A 19,005-nucleotide genomic window follows, 5' to 3' on the forward strand; every position below is an offset into this window, starting at 1 on the left:
AGAAATAACTGCAATAGAGTGTTTTGTATTGGACCCTCTCTGTAACACTGGCTCACATACATAAATACACACAGCCCCCTACGTTCTGTTGTGCTTTTGTTAAAGAAAGCAAGTTCAAGGAAATGGCCGTGTACTTCTGTATTTGAGGACTTGTGAGGGTCCTTCTATGAGACTTCACTCAACAGGGAACAATCAATGACTACCCTACATACATCAGAGCCGTAGCATGTATGATTGCTGAGCGCCTGCTGGAAAAGAATAATTGATTTTTGTGAATGGAAAAAAGAGCACAGAGAGAGTAGAGGAAAGCAAGAATAAAACGTAAGGCATTTAAGAGTCATGGGTGGATTCAAAATGATTTCTTCAAACTAATTTGCTGTAAATGTTACAGTGCTTTGCTTTTAAAGGAGGGAGTGTCAGAGATTTCAGATCTTTTCCTGAAGTACAAGAAGTCTTCGTTAACTTCACTAAAATACACCTCTGTGATTTACCCAGCTGACCATCTTTGGATGCTGGTACTGGAAGTTGTGCTTTAGGGCTGGAAGAGGTTTTTCTTTTTAGGAGGGTTAGAAAAAGATATCCAGGTGTCACATGACCTGACCTTAATGAGGGTTACTGCTCTGAAAATATAATCTGGGTGTCCCGTTGTTCTAATTAACATTATGCTTTCTTGACTAGCCTGAGCATGAGGTACACAGGTGCTGAGTATAAAAATTGGGATTACAGAAAAAGAGAGAGAAGGTGAAGAATTTGGTGTACTGACAAGAACTGAATGGACAAAAGAAAGCTCCTAACTGAGGGAGAGATTGCTCTACTTTTAATCTGTGGGCTGCAAAGATTTTGTATGAAGGGAACAAAGACAGATGTGAGGAGTAGGAGAGTACAATTTTTTTGACCAAGAAAAAATATGTCTGTGAAATACTGGCTTCTATTTTGACAGGAGTGAGACACATTTACATCTGTGAATGCATTGCTACAAAAGCATTAAAACTTTGCATTGGGAGAACTGCAAGGCTGGAGGAGGAGCTATGTATTTATTTACTGATCTGAACCAGCACAGACTTGCCTTTTTTTTTTTCTTCACTGCTTTCAGTCAGACAATAACAACAAAACAACAGAGAAGACTACATGGACCTGCTATATACAATTTTAAGGTGAAAAAATTGTTAGCCTGTGGACACCTAATAGGAAAGAAGCTCAATGAAGTAGTTAGGTATCCACTTGTTTGTCACTTACATCATTGCTAGAAGATACAGCAGCATCCAGGCAAGATCAATAACAGTCTTGTGGAGCTGTGTGTTTCAATTGGCTGAGCTGGCTCTTAAGGTCAAAATCTGTTTTGACGTCCTGCTTCCTTGTCTGGTTTGTTTAAGCTGCTCAAAAACTTATTTGTACCTTGTATTGATGTGACTTCTGAAAAAAAAAAAATAAAGCACCCAAAACCTTCCAGTTAGAGAAGTGAGAAGCTGCAGAGCACAGATAGTAGCAACAGAGCTCAGTGTTCCTACAGGAACAAGCTCACAGTATAGCAGCACTTCCCAGCTTTAAGTACACAAAGGCTTTGGAAAGGAAAAAAAAAAAAAGGCATCATAAACTAATAGTATGGCTTTCTGTGGATCTAGTGTCATTACTGATTGCAAGCTGTGACTGAAGCTTTTCTTTTTTAGGGCGTTTATGGTTATGTCATGGTTTGGGTGGTGTCATGGCACTGTTTCACATGTAGATCCTCTGCTGCCTAATACAAGCAGCTCACTTTCTGGCTTCCCCCCTGTGGGAATCCTAAAGAGGTTTTCTATTCTTCACCACCCACCAGTTGTTAAACTGGATTCGATAAGCCAGGAGGATAGGTAAGGAATAGCAGATACATACATATGAAAGGATGTAAAGAAACAAATGTAAGGGGATCACTTGTTGGGCTAAATTGCTTTTTTCCCAATTTCAAAATAATTTGTGATTATCTTTTGAGGTAAGCGAGGGTGATAACACTGCTTATTTTATCAAAAACTTTTTTAGACATCGTATAGTATATTTACATACCATAAAGGTATATTCAGAATAAAAACCTTTGTTGCCAGTGATTTAGGCTGTCAAATAAAAAAGGTAAGCTGCTGTCTAGCTGAAGAAATGCATTAGCATGCGGAAAGCAATGCTTCTTCCTCTGGGAGTTTTTAATCAAGCCTCTTGTACTGATTGAGATGCAGTGCTCAAAAGTGAGAAAAATGATTAACAAAATCAAAAATCTAGAGCGTTTTTCACGCAAACATTCATCAGTATATCTTACATAATTACATGGCCAATAAATCAGCATCGTGTGTAAGTGCTTCAGTCACGGTGTAAATATCTTAATGACTGAAACATCTTCACACATGAATTATTTATACCTGTATGATTCATTTTTCATATCCATGCTTTACTTCAACTTGATAAACTAATCCTTCTCTGTCAGGGAATGTGTGCTTGATTATTGCCTTCCGATTTCTCTTCCTTGTGCTTATTTTCCACAGTTAGACACACTCCATTTCTTCTCTTCTGATTTCTCTACTGTAGTTATCTTACTTATTCATCCTGGCTGCCTTGGTTTGCCTTCCCTGTGCATTTCAACAGGCACCTGGGAAATAACACTAGGGGATAAGCTGATCGTGCATTTCTCAAGTAACTCCGGAGCAGCATCTTGAAAGATTTACTCATTCTCAACAGATACTTGCATTTAGTTTCTTCTCCTCTCCTCGAGGCAATTGTTACAGAAAGAATTTGTGATAGGCCAGTAACAAGTTGAGATTTGCCATTTTCTGTATCGACATGAGTTCAGACCTTTGTCACAGTACTGGTGACAAACGTTGTTTGAGCCTTCTTCCCATATGTTTGTAAGTACGAGCTTGTTCGGAGCTCCAGAAACCACTGGAATGTTCAAGAAGAAAACAATTGTTTCTCAGCACAGGAATGGGAATCAGGAATTTGTAAATTCTCCTCTGCTGCATGTGCTTATTTGGCTCTATGCAAGTCACTGCGTGAATCATGCCTTGCTTAGACCCTTATCCAAGGCATCTAAGACAGGGGTTCGACTGCCATAACCTCCATCTTTAGTTACTAGAGAAAGAGAGGTAGCTGCTGACGGCAGTTCTTCCAGCTTTAAACCTATTTAGTGCCTGAAGCTCCAGGTAGGAATGCTGCTGGGTGGACTCTCTTCTGTTGGATCACAATTTAAAGTTTTGTTCGGATTTATGGAGCAGCTTGTTTTGGTAGCACCTGTGGAAGTTCAGCTTTTTAAAAGTCAGTCCCGGTTGGGAACAAAAATGAGTCACTCAGATTTAATGGGCACTTTCAAATCCTCAGGTTTCTAACTGTAAAAAAGACAACAAGAATATAAAAATTATTTCAAGTTGTGGGGAAAAAAGGAGTTCTATAACAATTAACGTATGCTTTACTGGTATTGTATGTTATTCCATAAAAGCAACTTTTTTCACTTTATTTCTATATTCACTTTATCTACATTACTCTCTAGCTATAGCACCTTAGCTGAGTGTTAATTAATCAAGCTGTCTTTCAATTTCTTGTACCATTACACAGCTTGTTACTTTTATATAATAATACACCGTTTCACAGACTTTCTCTGCTGTGTCAGAATTACGGTTTGGACTAATTTTCTAGATTTGAGACTGAATGGAGTATCTTGGTATCTATCTTCTCTTCCATACTTTGAAGTCCAGCTGCAGTTCTTTTACAGCTTCAATCTCTGGAACTTCTGAGACATCTCAGTTGAACATTCTCCCAGTGTTCTTCCAGCGGGCTCCAGTACTGTATGAATATTAATCTCAGGACATTTGGTAACTTTGCTTCAGCATAAATCTTTGGTTATTCATTTTCGAGTTATTCTGATTGTAAGTACCTCCAAAGGCTTCTGATATCACTTTCTTTGTCTTGGTGTTTTTATGTCCTTACTGTATCTTGCTCCGCTGAGATCAGTGAGTGATCAATAGGTATCGGTTAGTAGGAGTTCTCAGGTATTCTCCAAAATGTACTTCACCCTTACCACTGCCTGCTTTGTTTTGGCATTTAGGAAGCAGCTTGCTGTGTTTTTTACTTTGTTCTGTCTAGCACTTGTCTCTCTTGGGCATAGTTCCTCACCACAGTCATCAGTCATGACTATTGCTGCCTCCTGCTTTTCTGCTTTCTTGTTTCAGTGTTGGTCATTTACTATCTGTGCCCTGTTGCAAGGCAGTACTTTATCCAGTGACAGGATATTACAAGAATCTTCTGACCCTCCTCACATGCATTTTGCTTTAACTCCTACTATTTCTAGCTGTCATGCCTCCTGCATTTACTCCATTTTCTCCTAAATTGTCCTTTCTTTTTGTGAGCGATTTCTGGTAGATCCTTGCTTTACCTTCTTAATTTAATTATTACAGCTGTTGTGAACAGACCTTCCCCTTCTTTTCTGGAAATCAATTTAGCATCCTTCTCTAACCTCTTCAGTTCATAGTTTTTTTCAGATAATTTTCTACTTTTTAATTAATTCTATTTCTTCAGCATGCCTGTTTGAAATTCCAGGTGATTTTGAGATAAGTTGTGCAATAGAGTGACTCACTAACACATCCTAGTTCCCTAACCTGGTGCATCTCTGATTCCGCAACACTCAGAAGCTTTCCGAAATCCCAGATTCACAAACCTCCTTTTGCTTTTATTTTCTTGACACCTAAATTGGTGCTATTCCAGAATTTGTTTAGGTGGCTTGTTGTCTGGTTAGAGAAATAGAATAGCCATGGAGATTTTATGTGGGGAAAAATATGAAAATGGCCTAAGGGCCACATGGGTATAACACTAATCTTTTGTTGTCTGATTTTAACAGATTCAGTAGCAACAGCGTCTGGGCCACTGCTGGTTGAAGTTGCCAAAACTCCCGGTGCTGCTCTTGGGGTTGCACTAACTACCTCGATGTGCTGCAACAAACAGGTCATTGTCATAGACAAAATCAAATCTGCGAGTATTGCAGACAGGTGAGTGTGACAGAGAGCTGGCACTACAGGTCCATTCGTCCATTTTATTTCTACTTTGGTTTGGTTTTAAAGAAACCCTTCCATTTTTTGATGAATTTCACGAAACCAGATGCTCTCAAGGTTGTCAGGTCTTAAAATTAGCACTTTGTCAGGTTGTTGTTCCATACTGCTGAGTTTAAGAATTCCAGGACAGCATTTACCTTACCTCATTCACATAGTATTCAATGACATAAGCCAGCCCCCATGTAAAATGTGACTGTCTGCTTGCACTATGCAACACAGAAGTTGAGAGCTGTGCTCTGAGGATTAAATGTAATCTTGCAGCAGAGATTAATATTAAAAAAAAAAAATAAATAACTCCCTGGAATTCTTAAAGTAAACATACAATATGGAACAGCTGTCAAGAGAAGGAAATTTCGAGGCTTTGCAACCTTGAAGTGTTCTTTTAGAATATATCACTCATTCTTGTGGCACAGTGAAATGGAACTCCTTGTATCTGGATATTTTTATTGATATTTTAGAATAAGATTGAGGCATTAGGAAGACTGGCTTCTGTATCTTGGAGTTAATTTGCAGTATTTTTTTCCACTTCATTTAAACCTTTAAATAAAACCATTTAAACCACTCTAAAAATGATAGATAGTTTTCCTCAACGGTCTAAGCCTCTGTTAACAGAGCTGTGAGATCCCTTCTGGGGTGTGTGCGTGTGTGTGTATGTGTTTATACATATACAGTATATTTCTATATACATATCTCTATCTAAAAAATCCCTAAATATTACGTTTCAGCAGCAAATTCCTCCTGCATGTCCCCAGTCACCCTACCTTGTTAACTCCTCTTTGACAACGGTGCTTTTGGTAGCACCCACTTGTAGCAGTGAGTCTACAGCTCCTCTGTGGGCTTTTCCCTACAGTAGAAATTTTGAGAGTGACGGCCATTGATCCAGGGGTGTTCTCCAGTTCAATGGTGCAGGATGCTTTAATTTTCTCCCTCTGTTTTTTCCCATTTCACAGGGGGTAACCAATTAAAGGAGCTGTCTACTTGACTGGTACGTCGGGATGCTGACTGCTGTGTTTGCATTTCTCAACTCATCCAGTAGCCAGTCTTTTGAGTGCAGCGAGATTTAGCAGATAGCCCCCTTCCCCCACCCCACTCCTGAAGTCACCATGCTAGCCCTGGTTTCATTATTTGTTTGACTACTGCATAATTTCATCATCATTTACAGCTTTTGTACTAATAAATGTTGGAACTATAGCTCAAAAAATGATGAACTGGGTGCTTGTGTGAGGGATATGTGACCAAGTTATTTGAGTCTCCTTAAGCTCTTCTCATTTTATTCTGCTGCCATTCACGCATATTTTTATAGTCAGATACCCCATTCCAGTTCTGTGAGTGATGTCTGGCATATACTGTATTAACTGAATTGTTTTTAAGGTTTGTACTAAAAGATATAAAGTCTGACCCGTGACAATGCCTACAAAATACAAATCTCTCTTGAAAAACCAAACACGCTCATAGTTACCATGACCAGTTTGAAGGCAGTAAAACTCATTTTCCAAGCAAAGAGCATACCTGATCATACCGAGTTTTTTTCCCTTTTTATGTAGATGTGGTGCGTTACATGTAGGAGACCACATTCTGTCCATTGATGGCACCAGCATGGAGTACTGTACACTGGCAGAAGCAACACAATTTTTGGCTAATGCAGCGGATAACGTGAAACTTGAGATCCTTCCTCACCACCAGACACGGCTAGCGCTGAAAGGCCCAGAGCACGGTAAGAGGATTTGTAGCACCAAGTACTCCTTTCTTTTTCTGTCTTTTACTTTGCCTGCCCTTGCTGAATGGTCAAGTAAGCTATCGCAGCAGTTATGGCTGTAAATGTTGTTTCAGCTCCCCAGGTTATGCTTCTGCAGTTTCTAAGAAGCTCTGTGTTTTCTCGGACTTAATGTGCCCTCTGAGATTCCTATCGATAGAGAGGGAAATGTTTTAGTGGGAAATGGCTAAGCACAATTGTTGATGTACATAATGACACCTGTTGACTTTACTGTTGCAATCATTGTGGGGGTAACTAGGAACTTCAGTAAACGAACCTCTAGTTTGCTGCTTAAATTTAGAGGGGGGAGGAAGGACCACAGCCACCTTCTTTTCAGCATATTGACTTTATAGTCTGTTATGACAACTTCATTCTTAACACCTGTTCTCCCCTAAAATAGCTCAAAAAAACCCCAATGTATTTTTTCATGTTAATGGCATTATTATCTATTGTCATCATCTTTTAAACTGCTTCTGAGATGGCTTCATATGTTCATTGTCAGTGCTTATGAAAAAGGGTTGTTTGGAAGCAGTTTCCTAGATCCCAGCCCTTTTTCCCCGTGATATTTGTTTCATACCAACATGCTTGAAGAGAATGGCTATCCATTTTCAAACCAAATACATATAAAAAGTCTTAGTATTTGAAGATGGTGGCTGCCTGTCTTGTCTTCTAACTAATCCTGAGAAAGTGTGTAATTCACAGTATTTGTAAATTCAGTCTAAAATACTGCATGTTGGTAGACATCAAAGAAATAATGAGGGTTATCAAATACGCAGAGAGCAGGTACCTGTGTTGCAGCATGAACCAGTGGTATCATTTTTTGAGCCTGTGCTGTCTCCTTTAGTCCATGACAGTATTTCTGAGGTCTAGAAATGTCAGTAATGGTAAATGTTCCTTGACACCTATCAAAGTTGTCCCTGGATGGGGAGGCTTTAGTTGGTGAATATTGAACTAGTGGCTGAGGAGAGCCTTGTTTCTCCAAGACCGGGGTGAAAAAAAGTAGCCCTTGCGATACCAAGTTCTTCCATTATTCAGCTGCATCTGTTTTCCTTTTCTACTTAAGCCGGTTAGAGGCATGAGGGAGCAGGGAATGATACTTTTGAAGCAGAATGAGATGGAGACCAAATTTTGCAATATATTTCCATTCTTTTCAGTTATGACAGACATTGCAAACAGATCTTTCATTTTTTTGAAGATGTCACACAACCTATTTTTGGCTGGCTTAAGAACCTTTGAAGAGTGTTTATTTTGGGAAGATGAGTACCAGGCCCAAAGATTTGTTTGGATGATTGTATTACTTCAAGCAGTTGGTTTCTTAACCAACATTTAAAACAAATTGATGCTATTAATGTACTAGTCACCTTGATCCAGTGTAGATGCTTAGAAAAAGCAATGCTCTCACTGTTCCAGTGTTAAGAACTGGTCATTGCAAAATCATATCAAGGGGATCTGCAAAAGCTACATAAGCACACCTTTTGGGGAGAAATCTCCCTGAGGTAATAAAGTTGCTTTCTTAAGTAAGACAGAAGAACTAGGATGTTTACTGCGCTTCCCAGCCCCTCACCAGGTGGTGCTACTCCAAAAATCATGACTGATTCAAGATATAAGACGCTTTATGGAAGCAAGTACCCTCTTGGAAACAACCTTTCATCGGGTGTGGTATGGCCTGTATGCTGCAGAGTTTGAAAAGCTCCCTTTATGTGTCTGGGATAAGCTGAGGCATTAGGGCTGTATCTGTTGAGCCCAGTTATTGGTATTCTGGGAACATGTTAGGAATTAAAAATAGGCAAGAAAGTCAGCATATAAAATAAATTGCAACTTTAGCCCTAAAATGAAATGGAGAACACTATAAAAGATATTTTTTTCCATGGTTTTTTTTTTGTGTGTGTGTGTATACACTGTGCTGCAAACATTCATTTCTCTTGCTGCCCCATTAGTTTTATGTTCACTGTACACAACCCTGGGTTGGAATAGCTCAAATTACCGCTAAATTACTACAGGTACACATGACAGGATTTTCCTTTACAGAACTTTTGTTGAATTGGGATTATCCTTCTACAAGCTGAGCAAACTGAATTTGTGTACCTTCCCACTTTGTGGGATATTTTTATCTCTACTTTCAACATGAAAATAAAACATTAAAAAAAAATAATCAAAGACTACCAGATAATTTCCTGCTGGAAGCAGTCTTTTTAATTAAACAAGGCTCACAGCAACTTGAAAATAATGAAAATCCACCTGGTCACATTGTTCTTATCAGATTTTAATTTTTACACCATAGTTAAAGTTCAGAAATCTTGCTGTCTGTGCCCATAATCAAAGAGACAGTTTCATTTGAAAAGATAATGATAAGTCTGTAAGATACATATAGCCTTATCAGGCTACTGCTGCTATTTCTGGGACTTGTCTGACTGACGTGAGATTTTCCAAAGCGCCAAAGTTTCCAAAAGCAGATGAGGTACCCTGAGGCACAGGCTGACTGGTGGCACCAAGCATTCCTCCTGGTGCTGGTGTTGCACCCCACCCTCATCTTTGTTACCTGTTGAGGAGAAAAAGTAAAAAAATAATTAATTCTTTTGATTCAAACACGTTAGAGCACAACAGGGATGCTCTCAGGGAGGGACACAGACCCAGGGCTCCCTGACCTGGGGTGCAGAGCCAGGTGTTATGGTTTGAGAAACTCACAACAATTTATTGTCATTTAGATAATTATTCTCTCACCTGATGACCCCTCCCCACCCAGGATGGGGAATCAGGGAAAACAAGGAAAGACGGGGGTTGAAATCTAAATAGATTTAAGAGGATAAGACTAAATAATTAACATTAATAACAGTAAAGAACCAGTATTGATCCCGATTATCAATATAAAACATACAAGGATTATACTCAGCCCATTCTACCAGCAGGAAGCTGTGCGCTCCCAGCAGTGGACAGCAAATGTCAGACACTGCGAGTGCTACGGCTTCGGGAGGTTAAGGGAAGGGCTCTGGGATCCAGCCTCAGGACAAGAAATTCTCTGGACCGCCTCCACCAAGGGAGGGAGAACTCCTCAGCAAACTTTCTAACTTGTACTGAATGTGATGTTCATGGTATGAAATAACCCTGTTGCCCAGTCTCGCTCCTCCTCATCCCTGCACCTGGCAAGGCTCGAAAACACTGAGAGCTTAAAACCCACATAGCATAGCTGTCTACAAAATAAATATTTTTACGAATTCAGGCACTAGAGTCTTCTAAAAGTGTAGTTTTCCCAAGCATTAGAAGAGAAATTAGTCCTGCGTCACTGAAACCAGGATACCAGGCCTGGCAGTGCTGGGGCCGCCGGAGTCCCAAAGGCCTCACAAGGCTGCGGGGACACGATGGGCCCCTGCACTCTCCTTTTCCTCCCCCTTCCCTGGTGTGCACTCCTCCTTGTAGTGACAGGCATTGCTTTTAAGTCAGAGGAAGGTTAATATATTCAGGCAATTGGCAAATCATTACTCCTGTCACATGAAGTGAAACAGAAGGGTAGCTTTCCTTCTAGCACTGCGCAGGGCTTACTGTGGTGGCTGCCCTTTCCCCCCTTATTTTGTGTCATGGAGTAAGATGTGAACACAAGGTGTGGGTCCAACCTAAACAGTCAAGATTTCCGGCTACTGTTAAAGTCCAGCACAGGGTCATATGCATCTGCAGCCATTATAGATATAGCAGGTAGTAGAGAGACACAGAGACACTTTGGTTCATGGGCCAAGGACTGTAACTTAAAGTTTCATAGAATTGGTGAATCCCTCAGTGTTCTTAAGACAAAAATTCAGTGAGTGTTTCCCGGTTTGAAGTGTTCCTCTACAGTTCAGTAAGGATACAGTTACACTGAATTTAATAATGAATAGAAAGTATTTAATGAAGGGTGACTTAAATAATTTTCTTTTAATATTTGATTTAATATCAACTGAAATGTTTTCCATTCTCTTGGTAAATACCGGCCTTCCCTTCTGTCATATCCAAGACTCTCCATATGTAGAATCAGCAATCTAATGTGGTCCCAAATTCCATCCAGAAAAGGATCATTTTTGAACATTTGAAGATGCAAGTTTAAAAAAACCCACATTAAATCACACATTCAAATAATCAATAGGAACTCCTTTATTAACCAGGCTTCATGATAGAGTTTTTCTGCTGTTGGCTCAGGGAAGTCGTTTACTGCACAGAATAGTGTAATGCCAACAATAAATGGTGGCAAAATTAAAATGTCAATGCAGTAAATTTAAATGAGTGTCAAGTAAACATCTCCATTCTAGGCAGTGCTGTATATAGTATCTGGTTGATCTTTTTAGTGTAGATGAATACAAGCAGAGACTTACTAACCTTCAGTCAGTGGCCATATGTATTTTCTTAGTATTTTCTAAGGAAGTTTGCAGTCTTAACTCCTGAAGCCAGAGTGAGATTAGAAATTGATTCAGTATTACTCTTTTTAAAAACAAATACAAGAAAACAAAAAACCACACTCGACACCATTTATTCTGAGAAAAAATATTATTTCTGCTCCTCAAGTTAGCACCCCCTGGTAAGAAGACAAGAACAGGTTGTTTATTATTTCATTTTATTTTCAATTTATTTTCATTTTTTAATTTTTTGTTGTTGTTGTTTGTGCACTTCAGTTACTTTTCCCTCTTCTCTGGTCCTTTTGTTTTCTGATTTTCCATCATCCCTTCATGTGGGCAGTGAATGTTCAAAGAAGCAACAGGCAACTTACCTGGGATTCGTGTGCCAACAGCCACAGCAGCCTCCTCACCTACCACCATTATAACACCTACCACCCTGACCATTGCAGGATGCCAGCCTTGAAATTCCAGAAAACGCCTCCTCAAAAAAGCCTTCGTAATGTTTCATGCTTTTTCCTGCTGACATATTCTCCTTCTCTTCATCTTCTTCCTCCTCCCTCCTTTCTTCTTTCACTCATATTTCTCCCATTTCAGGTGCTAAAACCCTTTCAGTTTTATGGATGCTATACTTTTTCATAGCCATGCCAAGGTTATTTCTGACATTTTACACCTTTTCCTTTCTTTAACAAGGCAACCTTTGTAGACAGAAAAAGGCTTGAAAATTCTGAATGAATCGGCTATTCTGCTATATGAGTAGACCATTAGATTTGACTAGGCTATATAAAGCATGATTTTTGAATGCAAAGTATTGTTTACGAATCTTTTGTCAGAAATTACCTACTACAAAAAGGCATTTTTAAAGTCAGTGTATCTAGACATATTGATCTGCATTGGTTCATGAGTATGTGTTAAAAAATTTAATTTAACATGCTTCACCTAAAATAAGTTGTGTACTATGAATGTACTTTTTGTATTTGCAGTATCTTTGTTAGCTTCCAGCAGGTATTTTCATGAAATGCTGGCTACATTTTTACCTAGGGTCACCTATGTGCTTTAATGTCTTTCTTATTGGAAATGCACAAACCATTCCTGTGCATCATACACGTTGTTTTATTCATTGATGAGTTACAGGCATGTGCCGCACTCTTCCGTGAAGACTGAGTGCTGTATGCCAAGTGTTTGATTTCTTACAGCAGCTTTGGTGTCTTCATCCTTCTCTCCTACCTCCATGAGTGCATACAGCCTGAGTTCCCTGAACATGGGGACCTTACCTCGCAGCCTCTACTCCACCAGCCCACGTGGGACAATGATGAGGCGGAGGATGAAAAAGAAGGACTTCAAAAGCTCCTGTAGGTGGTAACAGCATTTGCTCAAAATGTGCAGTGAATGGGTGGAGGAGGGGGAAGATACAGAAAAAAAGGTACAAAATACCTTAATTAATGTATGTGCTAGGCAGAAGAGAGAACAATTGGTGTTTCTGTTAGATGTATGGAAACATCAGTGTAAAAATGTTTGCCCAACACTAAAATGAGATGAGTAGAGGCCATACAGCTTAACTATCTCATCTGAAATGTTTAAAGCAATGTTTTCTTCAGACAATCTTGCAAGGTTTTGTCATACCGTTACTGAAGTGATTTTCAAATTCCTTTTTCAACTCTTCCCGTTTCCATCGGGGAGTAAAATCCGTAGGTGAATAGTCAAAACCAGATTGCTGGTAAGCTCAGCTATCACATTACGGAAGAAGTAGTGCTTGACACGGTACCTCCTAGGTAGTTTAAATTTTACCTCTACACCACAAGCTGCACAATTATTTTTATGAGGATCAGTGACAAATAACAGTGAAGGCTAAATAGCCTTGTTTCTGGCCACTCTCTGGGATTCAAAGCATGAATTTCCTATGAGTTAGTAATTTCCCAAGCCAGGGTTGATATATTTCAGTCTGTTCCACTTTGTGTATTGCAAAGTATTCGCTGGGCCAGAGAGAGTATGGCTATATCAGCATGTGGTTTCCCAGGCTCTGTTTAAGTTCCACCTCTCCTTTTGGCTTCTCTGTCTTCCTGTGATCCACAGCAGCTTGGTTCCTCCAGAACAGGGAGGTGAGAACTGCTCTGTAAATCACCTGGTCTGGCTAATAGTGCTCACAGGTCTACTCTGGAAAAACTGAGCTGCTGCGCATTACAGCGTATTAAAGATTTCGCATGGTCATAGCGAAATCAGAGGAAACCAGCAGCCTCCAACCAAGGCCAGACACTATGGAGTTGAGAGGAAACGTTTGAGAGAAGAACTGAGGTTTTGCTTTCTTGCAGAGTTTTTTGTTGCTTGCTTGTTCTTATTTCTTTTGTAAAGCAAATCTTTTTATGTAACTTTTGCCTGTAAGTGCATTTTTGATTTGTAATCTGATCAGCTACTTTTCACAACTCATCTGTTGACATGTTAGCTTCTGATGCATTCTTTTGGGTCACAGGGAGATAGTGTGTCTGTCCATGCCATGGTATCAGCAGGGGTCCAGCTTTTATGTGTCCTCACGTGCACATGGGAAACGGTAGTGATGTTGCACTAATAATAATTGGTTTGAATAGTAAAATAATCCTGGATGCAAAAAATAGTTCTTTGATTGTGCTATATTATAGCTGTTCCATCCAACAAAGGACTGTTAATTCTGAAAGCTAATCCTATTATGGATGATGGAGACAGCTGTTACTCATGTTATATTTATTTAATTCAAGGAGGCCTTGCCCTGTACTTTGCTATCCTGGAGAGGCTCAAAACAAGGCCAATGACATTAACTTAAGACAGTCATGTAGGCACTGCAGCCCACTGAACGATTCCTCAAGAAGGACCAGGGGATGACAGGTGGCTGTGATTAAGCAAATCTCTAGCTTGGAGGAATTAGGATGAGGGGTAGTTCATTAGCATTTACATTGTCAGGTCTGGATATAGAGCATACAAAATACTGGCCCCATTGCTGAGTCAGTCTGTGCCTCACTACATCAGCAACCCTGAATTAGAGCTGGCTTTGGAGGAATTAGCTGGCCAACCAGGCTTGCTTGCCCTTACTGGGAGCTTGCTTTTCAACCCACACAGGGTTTTTTACCACTGTTGCTAGACTTATACTCATATTTGTGACTGCAGTAACAGCCAATTAAACACCCACACTGGACTGAACGTGCTACAGGTGACCGTGATAGAGAATGACTGGTCCTGTACCCTTCCACCATCCAGTTGAAAGACCTTGCCCCTCTCCCTTTGTGGGAGGCTCATGAGAACCAGGTAGCATAGACTGCTGTCCTTTTATAGAAAAGGAGTAGCATGCTCTCTTAATTTTAGTGATTATTTTTTCTCTTTAATCTAATTGCATCATTTGAGGGCTTTATTAATATAACAATAAATCTTTGAGGATGTCCTTTGGGAAGAAAAGGATGTATTGTTGAAGGATGCTGTAAAATTTATGTTGCCAATGATGTAGGAAAACTTGAATAACTTAATGTGATCATGCCAAAATTCATGATGTGTGATGGTACAGGGGGTTACAAGACTTTTACAGCCATGATTTTGCAATCATTGCATCAGTTACACAAATCTTTCCAAACATGTGGCTACAGAAATTGAAGGCATGCCTTGCTGTCATATGCTTTATTTATGCCACTTGCTTTCCATTTCTATTCTTCCTCTGCTTTTTTTTTTATTTTGTTTTAAAAGTATGGTATTAATTGTGGAAACACTTAGATTATTATTTGGTTAAAGCTTAAATCCTGAAGTATTTTGTAATAGCTCCGTATTAGTACTTGAAAGCAAGACACAATTTTATACCAACTTACATGATAGTTTCTGGAGCTGAATTTCTGGTAGAAATTAGAGAGGGCGTTAGACATTCCCAGGTGCTGTTTTCTCAGCACATTCAACTTAGCTGATACTAGGAGGAATAGTGAACAATTTGCATTTTCCCAAGGGTCAGAATGGGAGACTGCAGGCATAATAATCCATATGCTTGCCTTTAATCCATACACCTTTAATCCATATACTTACCCTTGCCCTGCTTCTTGTACAGCTGCAGGAATAAAAGTAACAAGCACATAATCTTCAAATTCAAGATTATTATTTACATACTGTAGAGAGTATAATAAAGCAACTCCCAGGATTGTTGCCAAGAGTTGGATGCAAAATATGCAAGCATGCTAAAATGCACCCCTAGCAGTAGCAATGAGGGTTCACTGGAGCCACATACAAATCCATGCTCCCTTTTTAAAACAATAAGGCTGCCTCCTGGCCTGTAAAACTTTGAATCCATCAAAAAGCCAAAAAAGTGGCAATGTTTCTTGCTGCAGTTACTGTGGACTTACAAACCCCAAAAAGCTCTAAATCATGGGTTTTGGCACCTCTGGCATTTTATAGAGGCTTAGCAGATAGCTGTTGTTACCTGATTTGGAAAGGGTATTTTCATCTCTGCTTTTTTTTGTTCCTGTTTCTGTTTCATTTTCTTTGGGAGCGGGAGGAGTTCCTAATTGTCACTTTTAAGTGTTTATGTCATCAAAAGATTTATGAGGGTGAGTTTTAAATCCCACAAATACTAACTTAATTTTCTAACATGAATTAAAACCTTAGCTGTCCTAAAAGTTGAAATAAATGTTGTAAGACCTTTAGGTTCCTGATATGGTATTAGAAAAAGAGTAAGCAAGTTACAGAAGTCAGCTCCACAGTTAAACTGTCCCTCAAATAAAGCAGGAACTAAACTGTCCCTCAAATAAATCATGAACTTTTACCTAATGCTGAGTAGCTACTTCAGGCAGCAATGTGTCTTGAAGACAATTAGAGCTGAAGTGGTAATAGTGTAGATTTATAACATGAAAATGTTATAAATTGGCATTGGAGGACTGTCGTTATGGTACCATACTGTTACTTGATTGGTCTGAACAGGAACTGAAAATACTTTAGCTTTCTGTGTATGATATAATGAAATGCAGTAGTCTGTCACTAGGGGGAATTCAAACAAAGATACAATAGAGCTTTAAGCAGAGATCAAAGAACCAAAGGTGCAGTCTCCTCCTTTCATAGGTAGTTGCATTGAATGTCATTGTTGGTTTTGTCTTGATTTGTTCTCTAATGCAGCCTGTTCAGAACTAGAACAGAGAGAGGGAGTAAATCAGGAGTGCAGAAGTAGCTGCCCATGTTTCTCACTGAAGGGTCCCCTGGTTCCTTTGGGAGACCCCAAAGAACTTTTTTTCTCACAATCTCTTGAGATATACTGGTTGCTAAAACAGAGGGATTTGTTCAACTTACAGTACCCAATTAGCCTGACAAATTGCTGACTTGTAGTAAACATGTACAAGAGGAAGGCATCCTTATTTCTTGCAAGCAAGCCTGGGCCATGTGCTTTGTTGCTAACAACAGTGTATTTCTCCGAGATGTTCAAAAGAGCTCGTGGGAATTGGCCTGAACAACAGCTGGGCTCGTGCCTCCAGTTCCCTTAGCTCCTGTGAAAATTCTGCTCATCCATGCCTCAGGCCTAATGCAAACAGGATTCAAAGATGTTCTGAGATTTTTGGGGTGGGGGTGTCAAACACATTTATTTTGCTCAGTACAAGAACTATCTTTTTGCATTCTAACATACAGCCAGATGTTTTCTATTCTCTTACATGTCATAACTGTTTATGCATAATTTATGAACGTTAGCCTAAATTGACTTTAAAAGAGATGTTTCATGGACTGTATTTATTGTACAGATCAATTTTCTCAAAGAGCGATGAAGTTTCTGCTGTGTATGAATGTCTTTCCTCCCGGTCTGCTCTGTTTTATAGTGTCTTTAGCCTCTAGCACCGTTGGTTTGGCTGGGCAAGTCGTCCACACAGAAACCACAGAAGTGGTGCTGACAGCTGACCCCATAGTAGGGTTTGGGATACAGCTCCAGGGGAGCGTGTTTGCTACTGAGACCTTGTCTTCTCCACCTCTCATTTCCTATATTGAGTCTGACAGTCCGGCGGAAAGGTGAGGTTCTTTCAGTTGACCGCTAAGTACGTTTTGGTGAATATTCCTTGGGGTACTTTGGGCTTGCTGCTTTCAATTTGTGATAAATTGCAGGGCCTTGCTCAATGGAAGTGTGGCAGGTAATAAACTGTCTGTTCTGACAATGATATTTCATATGCTTGATCAGCTAGAAGAAGAATGACAAGCACCAGTGTTTTTATCATCCAGAGTCCTCCAGCAGGAGGCTGGAAACTGTATTCGTGCAGAAGGCAAAAAAAAATCAGAAACATCGCTGAAGTCAAAATAGTAACAATTCAGTGTGCCATTGGGGGAGACCATATCCAGCTCTGCTCAGTTTTGGTACAGAACCAAATACTAGGGAATACCAGAGTTCCGACTTTGTTACAATTTCACTGCAGCATTTAAATTGCATTTTCATACTTATATATATCTTTAATCATGGCATGAGAAAAACAGTAGTTGCACAGGCAAGTACTAGCTGCCATTGCAGAGCTACAACATCTGTAGCCCATGGTCACAGGCAGAGGTGATGTCTGTGGGGTGGAGGCATGAAGGCTGTGCCCCTCTTCCTGTGGGCACCTGGAGAGCACAACCCATGCTGGGAGTGCTTGATAGCATCTTGATGCAAAGGGGTGGCAGCAGCTTTTGTCCCCTCTGCACCTGGGTAGACTGTTGAGCTGCTGTGCCACACTTCTCCTTCAAGGTTAGCTTGAATGTGTTTGATATTGCCAGTTCTGGTAACATGCACATCTGATGGTTGTTTTGTATCGTTGTGTACCAAGGTGTGGGGTGCTGCAAATAGGAGACAGAATAGTGGCAATAAACGGTATCCCGACGGAAGACAGCACATTTGATGAGGCCAATCAACTGCTCAGAGACTCCTCTATCACCAACAAGGTCACTTTGGAAATAGAATTCGATGTCGCAGGTATGAATATACTGTTATTCTGTCTTGCAAGAAAAGTGAAGGAATAAATCCCCAGTACGTTGCAAGTGTTAGGCATCCAAGGTGGAGACTTTCTTCTCACATACACACCATTAAGTTTTCGAGTGACCTATTTGAAACGTGTGTCTCTTTGTACAGCTTTCTCATTTCATGTAGTCCTGCAGCGTGCTTCAGAACGCAAACAGAAATGACGAGTCCTGTAGTAAGATCTGAGGACAGTCCCTCCTCTGAGTTATTTCCAGACGTTTTTCTGTCCTGAGATAGAAACAATTCCTCTACAGGCCAGCTAATGAAATATTTTACTAGACAGAAAAGTATTATAAAAGGGTAGATAAGGATAAAACTCTGAAGAGTTTCACATACAGTAGCTCAAACCAGCAATCCAAATTGAATTTTAAGAAGCCAGAAAAATCATTGTTAATGTTGCTGGTGAATCTTTATTATTACTAATGGCTTTCCTTTCTTCTGTAATGTGTTTAAGCATACAGAGTACACCTATGAAATCACAAATTGTGTAAATCAAACGAGTATACATTATGTGTGTGCACTACCTCACTCTGTAAATAGTAAAAACTTTTAAGCCTTCTCTGTTCATCTAACAGTAGCTCCTTTGAAGTCATGACAATGTCGGATGTGCTGTATTTTGCATAGTGTGATTATTGTTAATGGTATTATAAATCATGATGTCAAGAGCAGTCTAAAGGTTCCTAGAATAATTTTGTATAACTTTTTAGTATGCACAGATCTAGTATAATGTTTAACAAAAAGCACCAAATACAATATGTGCATTCATATACATAGGAAATGAACTCTGAAAAAATAAAAAAAAAATAATAATGGGAAAGCCATTTAAATATAACTGAAGTCACATGTATTTCAGTTCCTGCACTTGTTTGTGCCCTACCATTT

General features: G+C 39.7%; 1 protein-coding gene across 5 annotated transcripts in view; it reads left to right on the top strand.

The window, feature by feature from the left end:
• GRIP1 (glutamate receptor interacting protein 1) overlaps positions 1-19,005 on the top strand; it is a 108,122-nt gene that overhangs the window by 54,278 nt on the left and 34,839 nt on the right. For 2 of the 5 annotated variants that reach the window (XM_014963658.1, XM_014963660.1), the window contains exons 7-12: positions 4,847-4,994; positions 6,602-6,771; positions 11,509-11,664; positions 12,362-12,517; positions 16,964-17,150; positions 17,933-18,078. In XM_014963658.1, the coding sequence (XP_014819144.1) occupies positions 4,847-4,994; positions 6,602-6,771; positions 11,509-11,664; positions 12,362-12,517; positions 16,964-17,150; positions 17,933-18,078 (963 nt within the window). The remainder of the gene's footprint in view (positions 1-4,846; positions 4,995-6,601; positions 6,772-11,508; positions 11,665-12,361; positions 12,518-16,963; positions 17,151-17,932; positions 18,079-19,005) is intronic. The other 3 variants (XM_014963657.1, XM_014963659.1, XM_014963661.1) reach the window with 3 other exon arrangements.

Source organism: Calidris pugnax, unplaced genomic scaffold (assembly GCF_001431845.1).
Source record: "Calidris pugnax isolate Ruff unplaced genomic scaffold, ASM143184v1 scaffold44, whole genome shotgun sequence".
In the NCBI taxonomy this organism is placed as follows: Eukaryota; Metazoa; Chordata; class Aves; order Charadriiformes; family Scolopacidae; genus Calidris; species Calidris pugnax.